Raw genomic sequence first — 12,507 nt, 5'->3', positions numbered from 1 at the left:
GTAATCCTCGACAGAAAGCTCGATTGGAAACTTAGCATACAGGATACAGTAAAGAAAGCCACAGTGGCCTTTTACACATGTAGGAAAGCAAAAGAACTTGTCTCAACAGACTTAGTAGAGTTCAAAGCATGGCAGGGATATGCATAACTGACGGGCTACGCACTACTCCAGGGGAAGTCCAGGATACCATACTTGACCTCCTCCCAGTAGATCTCGTAGGAAAGAAGGCGGCAACACTTTCCGCCCTCAGAATGAGAGAAGCGAAACTGTGGAATGCGTCCAGGGTTCGGCACTCGGAAATCCTTACGATACTCCCGCAATTACCGGAGAAGAAAGTTTATTGTATCCCCAGTGATCACCTCTCGACGCTTTTCCAGTTATCAATCTCAACTAGGGAGGACTGGGAGATGGGCGAGCCAGGACCTGCAAATGCGTATGTCCGCGAGAGTCTCAGGCGCAGCCGGGGCCGCGGCCTGGGTTATTTCCGTCTTTGTGTTGAATTCTGGGGCCGTGTTCGCCACGGCCAGTCTCTCCTCCTTACCCTGTGCCCTGTACAGTTCACCACTGTCCACAGTCCACCCCACAACCAATTCATCAATCACGCCCGGTAGCACGAGTAAAGTCATTGGGATCGGCTTGCTCCCAAAGCTACCTTTACATCGATGACGTGTGACCTCCTAGCTATGCCCATCCGCTAACCCTCACCCTTCAGACGGTTCACCAGCTCTCAGTTCACGAAAATGCTCGTAGTCCCCGAGCCTACAGTGGCTTGCAGCTCCATGCCCGTGACTTCCACTATTGCGGATAGCTGCTCTTCTTCACTGGTCAACCCACTGACTAGGCTCTTGCGATCCTGGCACGGCCCTCCGCCGCATGGGTAGGGGGGCGTTTCCCGTCTTCCTGCAGCACTGACACACCGATATGCCCACTTTTCCTCATCTCCAACAGTATGTGAGTGGTCGGAGCGCGGAGCACGCCCACACCTGAGCCGCATTTTTTACGTTTCCGTTTTTGATATTACTATTCGTTTGTGTCGATGTGTTGAATCGCACACCCCCTCCTCCCGCGCTGGTCCGTTTCCCGGGCCGTTTGTCCACCGTCGACACACCGTTGTCTCGGCCGGCTTGTTGAAGGGATTCGCTGCCGGGGCTTTGATTGTCGGCTCTCCCGACAAATTCGTCTGCCTTCTCCATCATGGTGTCCAGTTCCCTGCACCTGTGGGACTTTATGTATGCCCTCAAGTCTGGCATGCAGTTCAACTCCGTTTACTCCTCCATCCACCATCCATTTCGGGGATGGTCCGTAAGGTTTTGCCGTTCCGAAAATTTCCCAGTTAGTCCATTTTGGATGTTCCTAAACCGCACGTTTCTATGCGATAGTTAGCCGATGGTTTTCAAATGCAACTCTGAATAATTGTCATTCACAATGGAAAAATGGTATTCACTGCGAAAACGTAAACAATGGTTGTGACAAAATTAACAAAAAACAAAAACAACAACAGAACAGCTCAGAAGGACAGCAGACCAAATTTTCGAAAAACTTATTGATAAAATGGATTTTGTGCCAGAAAACTCCTCCAGTGGTACGTTGAATAGATATATTTGTTTTTTATTGTTTATAATATATAATATTTTTACACAATGCAGCAAACAAGAGAACAACAGCAGGCGGCAGGGTGAAATGGAGTGCCGCGCTTGAGTGCCTGCTGATTGACATATGGCAGGAGAAAATTGAAGATTTGCGCGGACCACGCAAAAATTCACATGTGTACATGGAGATGGCCGAGTCCATGAAGGAGGCTGGGCTTGAGCTTGGATGGGGCGAGATAAGCACAAAGCTCGAGAACATGACCAAAAAATACAGGTAAATATTATTGACTCTGCCAAATAAAAGATTGTGAAACCTACTATTTTTTTATACTTTGCAGGATTGAAAAAAGTAAAATTGGACCGAGCGGGGGTGCTCCTTCTGGGTGGCAACATTACGATAAATTAAACTCATTTCTGGGGTGCTACCGGATAAACAACATGGAGCAGAGCACATTGGACAACGACAGTAAGTTTTATAATTTATTGCTAAAAAAATATATTTCATTTAAGATGTTCATTGCAGATCCTGTTGAGTACTTTTCGGATATTATTGAGATGGACCTGGACGGATCTTGTAGCTCCAGCACCTTGTCTGGGCCTTCGCCAAAGAAAAAGAAAAAGACCGACATTTCGTTGCTGGCAGAGATCGCCCAGGAGCGTCTCGAACAACAAAAGGACCACCACGTTAGGCAGGAGAAGATGGTGCAGGACTTGATCAGAGACCAAACAAAATTCCAGAACGACTTTTTAGAAGTTTTAAAAAATAAAAATAAATAAGTTTTTAATTTTCATTACGGTCTACACAATATTTTGCGATTGCAGATCGTATCTGTTCTGCTGACTGATTAAAGTCAGCAGAACTGTTGCTGGTATCGGGCTGTTCGCGCTGCTCATTTGTTGCAAGCTCCCAATTTTCATTAATCGCGCTGTTGTGCATATTCAATATATTGTGTAAAATACAACAGCTCATTATTATGGCGCTATTATTTTTGTGGTGGCTACCAAGTCCTTATCCGATTATTCGAAATCTGGCTTTTAAATGCCCAAATGCATTTTCCACCACTCGCCTAGCTTTGGTAAGGTTATAGTTAAACGTGCGCTGTTCCAAAGAGGCGACTGTGGAAAACGGGTAAGGTTTCATCAGCTTTTTAGAAAACCTATATGCCGAGTCCCCGATAAACATTACAGGGACGTTTACTCCGCTTATTTCCTTGGCTTTCTCTTGGAGTAATGCCGATGCTTCGATATGTTTTGTAAGGCTTGACTTCTGGTATATCATCGAGTCATTGCACCTTCCTGCAGAGCCGATATTTATATATGTAAATCTGTATCTAAAAAGAATCGGATTTAAATAATTTAGGACATTAAACCAACTTGCTAAATACATATTTTTGTGCAAGGTATTTGCATGCCTATAATCCACTAGGGCAAACAAGACTGTGGAATACCAGCCCTTATAGTTATGGTGGTCTACTGCCTCAGCTGCTGGTGGTTTTATTTCGATGTGGCATCCATCTAGAATAAAAAGGAAGTTTAAAAACCAATTTATATGTAAACATATTGCTGAAGTTCTTATTGATTTCCTACCAATCGCACCTAGGCACTGAGGAAACCCAATTGCCTCGAATCCCTTTACGCACTCATCAATTTTGTCGGAAGTTAGGTAATTGGGCGACATGTACTCCTTCGAAAACTCGTCGATAAGTGCTCTGCAAAACTCGTGCAGGATATTACACACACTGTTTGGAGCTACACCGAAAAGCCTGCCAACTGTTCGGTACACAGAGGACGAGCCCAAAGTGTATAGCGCAATGGCGATGCGCTTTTCCAAAGGAATTGCAGCTCGGCAGTTGGTGTCCTTCTTTCGCAGCACTTCAAGCCGATTCACTAAAATATCAAAGCAGGGCCTCTCCATTCGGAAACTCTCTTTGAAAAACGCCTCGTTGTTTTCTGGTACATCTTTCTACCAAAATGTCCCGAACCGCTTCTAAAACCATAAAATATATCCTTGTACTTTAAACTTTGGTTGAAGTTAGTAGAAGTACTCACAAACGACCATAACCTTCATGGCTTTTGTGTTTTTATGGCAGTTACCCAGTCAAGCATCTCATCTTCGTCAAAGTTAAAGTCATCATCATTATTCAACATTATTAGTTGGTGCAAGAAAATATTTTGCTGTGCAACCACAGCCGAAATAATTGCTATATCTTCATCATCCATTATAATAACCAAGAATTAATAAATCTTCCGCGCAAATTTAATGAACTTGTTATTGGCATCAGCTGTTTTTGACGGATGGTGGATGGTGGTAGTGTGAATCGGAGTTTCACATCTGTAAAAAAATCCCACCATTCCCCCGGGATGGGCTCAGTGTGCAGAGCCTATTAGTGGAAAAGTTAAATTTCTATTATTGATGGAAATTCATTGCTTTGGGACGAAACGACCGAACACTCAAAAATACAATTGTGGGTACCAAATGACCTCGTTTGAAACATCGAATAACATGGATTTAATCAAAGAAACATTGAAGATACTAGAATTCACCATCGCATTGGATCATGAGAAAAATCGACGAAACTAAACATGATAATTTACAAAATCTGCTTATTTATTGTTCATTCATTCATTCACCACGTTATCTAAAAAATGTTTGCTATAAGTTAGCCAGCTTTATTTTATGTTGCGTGGTAGAAGTGCAGTACTCAAAAATTTTTTACAAAACTAATATGATTCTGTTATATATTGTTTGTACCGTGTTCCATTTTTTATATGTCAAGACAACGCCAACAATAAATGCTATCTTGACATAACAATCGGCTAATATAAGGTCGATAATGATATAAGAAAATTGTCATATTCATTTATGCATACGTAAAACATCTCAAAATTTAAGTTTGTTTAGAATATTCTGTGAAAATGGCGTCCGCAGGTTTGATATACAATTGCTTCATTATTTTACTATCCGCTGATTAATGATTTATTAGATTTGTTTTGACCTGTTTTATTTAGTACTAGTAGAAAGTTGTGTGTCTACTATCCTCGTGGTTTTATGCTAGACACGTAATACAAACATTTAAACACATGCATATGTGTGCAAATATTTTTAGTATTTTATTACACATATCTTGTAATACATTTTAACAATGTGTGGTATGTTAGTGGTGTATTGTGTATTGAAATTTCATTTAAATTTGCAATCAAATAAATTGTTTTCTTATATTCTGTAGGAAAAAAGGGTAAAAAGAACAAGGGAACAGTCATTTCGCTGCAATCGTTTCTTTCTAATGGTGACACACCAGCCGGAACAACGCAAGTTTCGAAAAAAATTAGAAACTTGGATGGCGATGACAGTGACGACGGGAGTAGCACATTACCTTCAGTTTATCAGCTTCCTACTGCGCCTCGAGCAAATCGGATATTTGATGATAATTCCATTCCGCACAGGCCTCCTTTTATAGCTTACATCAATAACTTGCCTTTTGATGCGAACGAAGACGACCTTTATGAATTTTTTGGGTCTATAAATTTAATATCATTGCGGCTACCACGGGAAGATGGTGAAAACGGACGATCCCGTGGTTTCGGCTATGTGGAATTGGAAAGCAGGGACGATCTAATTCATGTGCTTAGCTTGCCAGACCCATCCATCAAAGGACGTCGCATTCGTATAGAGCTATCGAATGAAAATGACCAGCAAAACCGTCCAAAAACGAATCGTCGTTTTGAAGGGTTTGGTAATAGCAGTGACAATAGAGACTCTGTGAATTGGAGGCGAGATAGTCAAAATAATGGCAGTAGTTTTGGTGGATATACAGCGAATTTTGACAGAGGCTTTAATCGAGAAAGGAAACCTATAACTGAAAGGGAAGAATCTAACGCACCTGGATCTTGGCGCACAAGCGTGAGACCCCAATCTAATGATTCTTCGCCTCCGAGGAGAGACTTTGATCAAATGAATGACAGATTTCGAGATGGTCGTGGAAAAAATATTGAACGTTATGTAACAGATGACGACTCTAAACAAGAAGAAAGGCCAAAGTTGAACTTGAAACCTCGAACGCTACCTTTACCAGATATAAAGACAAACCCAGATTTTGAAGATGCTGATATCACTGAAACAAATGTTTCAAAGCCGGGCTTGACAACATCATTAAATGTTTTTGGCTCAGCTAAGCCAGTAGATACAGCTTCGAGAGAATTAGAGATAGAAGAACGATTAGCTCGGAGGCAAGACAAGATTCGGCAGGAAGACGAGCATTTAAATGAAAAATTGGCAGAAGTTCAAATAGATAAAAATGAAAATGAAAGTATCAATGCAGCTGTCAATTGGCGCCAAAATCTGGAAAGCAGCGACGATAACAGAAGTAACGCGTGCTCACAAGGTAAATACGGAACTACATATATAATATGTTAAAATAAGTACAAAACCATACCTTAAATTTAAAGTGTTTCTGATCCCATAAATTATATGATTCTTGATAAGAATCAATCGATTCAATAAAACCATGTCTGTCTGTCCGTCCCAATGAGAGCCTAGATGTCAAAAACTACAAGAGCTAGAGCAAACAAATTTTGTATTAAGACTCCTCTGATATCACATTTTTACAATTTTATTTGAAAATTTTGCCCCGCCCCCACAGAGGACGAAAATCTGTGGCATCCACAAAAGATAAGAGTTAACAAAAAATGCAGAACTGTGTAGAACTACAATATCTACCAGATTGCCAAATCTAGATCAGATCGAATTATTATTATTGCCAGAAGGAGCAAATCATTTTGCAGTAGCTGTCCCTCTTTCACATATTCTTCGTCGTGCAATGTGTGCGCTCTCTGGCGTAGGCCAGCCATACTGATTCGGTCAGCATCGGGTATAAATAAAGGTCGGGTACCCGACCTATAATGAAAAAATCCACCTCGTTTAAAATTCAAGCGCACATTGATTAATTGAAAATATAAATGTTTCATTATATGTAGAATTAGTTGTCATACAATACCTTCAGATATGTTAAGTCAAAGGTGAACTTTTATTTTTTACCATTCTTTAGTATAGTATGGTATTTATTTTAGTTTTCTATATTTTATTGCCTTTAGTTCACAACAAAAAAAGCTAATATTCATAAAAATCGTCTAATAAACGGTGCAAAGTACATTAATACCTTTTTATTTTGTCACATCGGTTCTGATTAATAAACAAAAATCATACGACTAAATCTAAATAATTACAAATTGGAAAATTCAACCGACACTTAATAATTAAAAGCTAATGTAAATCCGTTTTCATATCCTTTATTCCCGAATTTTTTTTTTAAATAAATGAAACCTAACTGATTGAACTAATTGGCCTTTAATTTTATTAACTTTTAACGGAAAACCTATTAGAATAAGCAAAAGATCACTTGTTCGGTTTTTTTTTTTTTTTTTATTTATATAATCGCGACTACAGCCACGATCGGTACTTAGTTCAATTTAAAAAAAAAAAACAATCATTTATTGTGTAAATACTCAATAGGAACTCAAATTAATTATTTTTTAAAATAAATTAATCGTTTAGATTATTCCGTATTTGTATTTTACTAGATTAAGCCAAAGTCGACTTCTATTTCGACCACACGTTTATTGCTAACATTATACAAACTTAAACTCGACGAACCCCATCTTTTTTTTACTAACAAAATGCTATCGAAAATGCTATCGAAACAAAAAGGAAAAAACTTATCTGTTTTCTTTTTGGTTTGTACATCAAAAGCGTACGATCGTAGGTAGGTAGGTTTGACGTAATCGAAATATCATCGGTTATAATTTTTTGTTTGATTATGTATTCTTGAAAATATTTTTTTAGGTTAATAGTGGAATTCAAGGAATGGTTTTTACTTATTTCTTTTAAAATACCTACATATACAAAAACTTAACCTCTTACATTTTAAAACCATTTTTTATAGATGATAGACGTCGTGATGATGTTAACAGATCTAACAAATCTCGTGACCATGACAGGTGAATATAAATATTAGTAGTTAAAAATCTTTATCATCTCATTTCTTTAAACGGATGGAACGAAAAGATTATCGGGCTATCTTTATTGTGTTGGATCCGAGAATCACGAGTTTTTTTTCTACCACTCTTCATTCTATTTTCGGGTAGAGAGAACGAGAAACCATACTTTAATTATATATGTATTATATTCGATTCGTGTAGATGTATGTTACCGCCAGATGCGTTTTCGACACCATAAGGTATGCCATGGATATCTGTCTGTTCATCGTCTTATTGAGGTCCTAAACCTTAGATACTAGAGCTGGATGTTGAGTGTTGTGTGCAATCTCTTCTGATCTCACAATGAAATTTGTTGACGTCCGATAATGTATTTTTAGATAGAGAATGATCATATTTGCTCGCGCTTCCAAAGCTCATCCAGTACCTTTGGTGTAGGCTTTGTCAATCTTTTTTAAGCAGAACTTATCGCTTTACAATGGGATTTAGATCTGGACGTTTAACAAACCACTGCATAAAATGAGAACTTCAATTTACTTTTGCGGTTTACGTTTTCAGCTAAAACGCTTCGTTTTCGTTTTAAGGTTTCTTCAGTTTTAACATGTTTACGCCAAAACGAAAATTGTTGTTGCCATGACCAATTTTTTCCGAGCCAAATTTTAGGTTGGGTTAAAATAAAATTATCCATAAAGAAATCAAAAGTTAAATTACCCTGATATATGTAGGTGTCAAGTTTATGTTAATGCATCAATAAGTCATCTATTTTTTCCGTTTGCAATTAAGGGTCGTTTTTCATTTCGTCAACGAAAATGATTTCGTTTTGAAAACGAATAAATCTTGCGGAATGTGAAAACGGGAGCACCAATTTATGTGTATTCAAAAGTAAATCGTGAATTTTTGTGAATGTGAATGCGCTAACGATCTACCAAGTGGAGCAGCCCTACACCATCAGACTTCCTCCTCTAGGCTTTATTATCCTTGACTTTCAATGCCCAATGCGGTGGCCTTTTCAATGCCCAGATCTTAATAATAAATTATTTAAAATAAAATTATTCATTTTAAAAATTCCAAACGTGAAAAACTGAATTTAGTAGACGTTCGTTAATGGTTTTAATGTTCGAAAGATTCTAGTTTTTGGACAGAGTTTTTACTCAAGCAATACAGAATAACAACTCTTTTTTAAAATAAAAATTCCCTACTTCATGATCTTCGACTAGTTAAGCCGGTGTTTTCACCGGGTCCAGACGGGGTTCCAGTTTGTGTACTCAGGTATTGCGCCGAGGCTCTGTGTGGACCTTTGCTTAAACTATTCACCCTGTCCATTGATTCCTCTTTCTTCCCCCCAATCTGGAAGGAATCGTTTATAATTCCTCTACATAAAAAAAGTAGCAAGTCTGACGCAAAAATTATAGAGAAAGTATTAACTCCGCACTTGCAAAATCTCTGCAAGTCACTTATATCTCCAACTCACCATGGATTTATAAGGCGGCGATCAACCACCACGAACTTGTTAGAGTTTACCTCTATCATTATTAAAGGCTTTCAATGTAACTTACAGACGGATGTTATTTACACCGACTTTAGTAAAGCATTCGACTCTGTAAACCATTCCCTTTTAGCGCATAATCTTGACCTTTTAGGGTTTCCGCCCAACCTCCTGAGATGGATTTCTAGCTATATTTGTTCCAGGTCTCAAAGAGTCCTCTTCAATAACTCCCTCTCTTTACCAGTAAATGTTTCTTCGGGAGTACCCCAGGGCAGCAATCTAGGCCCCTTACTCTTCACACTCTTTATTAATGACTTGCCTTCAGTATTAACATACTCTCGAGTAACTATGTATGCGGATGATGTTAAATTCTGTGTCCAGTAAAAGGACATTTCATTTCATTCTCGCTTGCAATCCGATCTCATTAACTTTCAGTCATGGTGTTGTGCAAACTTGTTACACCCTAATGCTTCGAAATGCAAAGTTATGACATTTCATCGTTCTAGCCCTTTGTTGGCTCCCTATGCCCTATTTGGTGGTTCTCTTGAGAGAATTACCCTGGTGGATGATCTGGATGTTATGTTAGACCCCAAGTTAAAGTTTACCGAACACATTTCTACCATGGTAACCGGGAGGAACAGGGAGGACATCACTTGCAATATCACACCCACACCATCAGAGCCAGCATGGCAACATAATCGGATGTTGGAATCTCGAAGTCATGGGTGGTTGTGGCGGCGGTATTCCAGTTTCCATTGGTCCAGAGTTTATGGTAGTTTTGTTGATGCTAGTAGAGAGAAAATATTGACGATGTCATTTTTCTTATGTGTAAAAAAGCTTGGAGCATCTGATTGCGAATTGACTTGATTAGGCGAGGGATGGCCGCTAGGTATAGAATGGTTCCAGAGGTAAGGATTAGATGAAAATCGGTTTGACTTACCACAGTGATTCGGTCAAAAGCTTCAAACTACGATTCAAGGGTAATGAAATTTACGTTGAAATTTTAAATCGAATTTTTTTTGGGCCTTTTTCCCCGTACCCATGATCAGGATATTTTGAAATAAAATGCTCGAAGGGTACCAAATTTGCAAAGTAAATGCTCTGCAAATGACATTTACTTTTGGCAGCAGTTCAATGCAGTTCCGCTGCATCATAGTCTTAATTATGGTGTTATTTAACTTTTTCTAACATTTTCTTAAATTATTTATTTTGTAGATCTGAAAATGTAAAAGGAAAAATAAGCACAAACGACGAGGGAAAGTACAAAGAGGATAACAAAAACACACGTAATGATCGAGAACTGCCCAAGTATAATCCTAACCAGACTGGACCAGTAAGTTCACTACCTATTTTCCAACTTTTGAAGGGTAATAACCAACAACCACCGGCACTCAACAATGGGATATTATAAATTCGTGTAGATCTACCAGAAAAAAGAGTTTTCGACCCCAAAAAAATATATTCTTGATCAGCATCAAAAGCCGAGTCAAGTCTGTGAAACCCGAAGATGCAGAATCATAGTCATTCTTTTTGATATCTACACACATTTCAATTTAGAAACTAAGCAATTGCCTGTTTTTGGACCTTTTAGCGACCTTTTTGGGACATAGTGTAGACATCTCCGAGATGACGGTTAGAAATGCAGAGCGTAAGTGTTGTAGCCTTCTTCTGCTGAGAGCTGGACAGGAACTCGTCCTCGTCTCTGCTGCAATAAGCTTACAGGTTGCCAATGGCATACAGACATCCTCCTGGTCTTAAAGAATCTGGCCAGCTCGTCCGCTATGCAGTTGCCCTCGATGTCCCGGTGGCCCGTGACCCATATAAGGCTGATAGAAAATTGTTGCCATCTAGTGAACAGATTCGCGACAGTTTGCCACAGTAGCCGAGTTCGAGTGTTGAAGGGAGTTGTTGTTATTTAGTATAGATGAGTGACCTTTTTGCTGGTACCCATTGATCAGTGTCTCTAAACGTATTGCTGGTATTTCTGCCCGCTCTTTTCCTGCCAGGTCTAGGCTCTGGAGGCATAACATGGCGTTTAGCGCCATGGAGTGGTGCGAAGAGCCCCACTGATGCAAAGGGCGCCAGTTCGCTGAACTTTGCCCAGCTGATTGTCTTTTTTGATAGGGCAGGCCACCACACGGTAACTCCGTAGAGTAATATAGTCATAGTAATAGTAGTAATAGTAATAGTCATCATATCTACCAAATAGTCGAATCTGGATCATATTAATTTGCAGTGGCTACGCAGCTCCTGACGACACGCTCTAACTGATTTTCTGTCTGTCTCACACGCACTCTGTGTCGTGTCGTTCAATCTGGCAGAGGAGAGCCAAACTGACTATGTATCGGGTATAAATGTATAATTGCGGTCGCAGCAGTAACTCACAACGTTCCCCCTCGTTTTAAATCTGTTTTATACATCAAAAACGTACGTTCGTGACCCGCGGAAATGCCCATACTTATGTCAATATATTCCGGAGAGCGTACCCCGCGATCCCCGATCATAATGATATTTAGGCTTTATTTGTGGTCGTTCGTAGTTGAGGCAGATCATTGTACATTTGTAGTCAAGTTTGATTTTTATTAAAACGATTTCCACTCAACGACTTCCTTATAAACTATCATATATTGTTTGTATTTAATGTCTCTGTAACGAGTTTAATGAAATGTTTTTATTGTAGGTTTTGCAATCTTCCAACAAATATTCTGGACTTGACGACGAGGGATCTGAATAAATAAATAACTTATGTATGTTTCTTATAAAAGATTAAATGAATTCAAATAAAGAAATTAAATATAGCTTAATATTTATTTATTTACTAGGTGACCCGGCAAACGTTGTTTTGCCATCTATATTATTTCGAGGAAACATTTTTTCAGTTCAATAAAAATAACTATCTACTATAAGTATGCGGGGACTTACTTATTAATTAGAAGATTACTTAAAAATAAAGATTAATTTCTCAGCGCAATAGAGTGTACAATATTCTTGGTTAGTCCGCCTTTAGCCAACACAAACAAACTGGATGGTTTTCCCAATTTAGAAAATGCCACATATAGTTTTCAGTTTTGAAAAGCATGATGTTTCCAAATCATTTTTAAATTAGAATGCATGACAATGCGTGCATTCCGTTTCCAAAGTACCAATAACCACTTTAGAATGAGCATAATATTTAACATCATACTGGAATGCTAGACGAAGAAATAAATTTAATGTAAATGCTCGATGAAATTGTTGGCGTTGTTGATCAATTCCTCTACGTTTGTTGGCGTTGTTGGTCAATTCCTCTACGTCCGTCGACTATATATCTGCTCGTTACACTCCGTTCTAGTTGCCTTTATTGATTTCTTTCATTTCGGGCCTCTTGCGATTTTGATTTGCGTAACCGCGTCATGCTCGCATGCACATCTGCATTGTTTTCTCAGGCCGAGGTACAGCTTC

General features: G+C 38.9%; 3 protein-coding genes across 6 annotated transcripts; 2 read left to right on the top strand and 1 right to left on the bottom strand.

Annotated features, from left to right (window-relative positions):
• Window positions 1-1,342: 1,342 nt before the first annotated feature.
• Window positions 1,343-3,211, top strand: LOC26534381 (uncharacterized). Of its 2 annotated transcripts, XM_015182143.2 has the most exons (4): window positions 1,343-1,582; window positions 1,647-1,863; window positions 1,928-2,055; window positions 2,113-2,380. In XM_015182143.2, the coding sequence occupies exons 1-4, from the start codon at window positions 1,552-1,554 to the stop codon at window positions 2,364-2,366; spliced, it is 630 nt and encodes a 209-aa protein (XP_015037629.2). In that variant the 5' UTR covers window positions 1,343-1,551; the 3' UTR covers window positions 2,367-2,380. The 2 variants fall into 2 exon arrangements, with proteins under 2 accessions (XP_015037629.2, XP_033238967.1); XM_033383076.1 differs by lacking the exons at window positions 1,928-2,055; window positions 2,113-2,380 and adding an exon at window positions 3,190-3,211.
• LOC117184615 (uncharacterized) lies at window positions 1,796-4,285 on the bottom strand. 2 transcript variants are annotated; one of them, XM_033383065.1, is made up of 4 exons: window positions 3,639-3,923; window positions 3,177-3,576; window positions 3,047-3,104; window positions 1,796-1,877 (listed from the first exon to the last, which is right to left on the bottom strand). In XM_033383065.1, exons 2-4 carry the CDS (start codon window positions 3,502-3,504, stop codon window positions 1,871-1,873), a joined length of 393 nt encoding a protein of 130 aa, XP_033238956.1. In that variant the 5' UTR covers window positions 3,505-3,576; window positions 3,639-3,923; the 3' UTR covers window positions 1,796-1,870. The 2 variants fall into 2 exon arrangements, with proteins under 2 accessions (XP_033238956.1, XP_033238954.1); XM_033383063.1 differs by lacking the exon at window positions 1,796-1,877 and adding an exon at window positions 2,348-2,914 and having other exon boundaries at window positions 3,002-3,104; window positions 3,639-4,285.
• A 91-nt stretch (window positions 4,286-4,376) lies between these two features.
• On the top strand, window positions 4,377-11,865 carry eIF4B (eukaryotic translation initiation factor 4B). Of its 2 annotated transcripts, none has more exons than XM_033383054.1 (5): window positions 4,377-4,518; window positions 4,817-5,971; window positions 7,529-7,583; window positions 10,282-10,399; window positions 11,747-11,864. In XM_033383054.1, the coding sequence occupies exons 1-5, from the start codon at window positions 4,506-4,508 to the stop codon at window positions 11,798-11,800; spliced, it is 1,395 nt and encodes a 464-aa protein (XP_033238945.1). In that variant the 5' UTR covers window positions 4,377-4,505; the 3' UTR covers window positions 11,801-11,864. The 2 variants fall into 2 exon arrangements, with proteins under 2 accessions (XP_033238945.1, XP_033238952.1); XM_033383061.1 differs by lacking the exon at window positions 4,377-4,518 and adding an exon at window positions 4,623-4,739 and having other exon boundaries at window positions 11,747-11,865.
• Window positions 11,866-12,507: the final 642 nt, after the last annotated feature.

Source organism: Drosophila pseudoobscura, chromosome 2 (genome assembly GCF_009870125.1).
Source record: "Drosophila pseudoobscura strain MV-25-SWS-2005 chromosome 2, UCI_Dpse_MV25, whole genome shotgun sequence".
Taxonomy (NCBI): domain Eukaryota; kingdom Metazoa; phylum Arthropoda; class Insecta; order Diptera; family Drosophilidae; genus Drosophila; species Drosophila pseudoobscura.
This window is presented reverse-complemented; position numbering and strand designations above follow the sequence as displayed.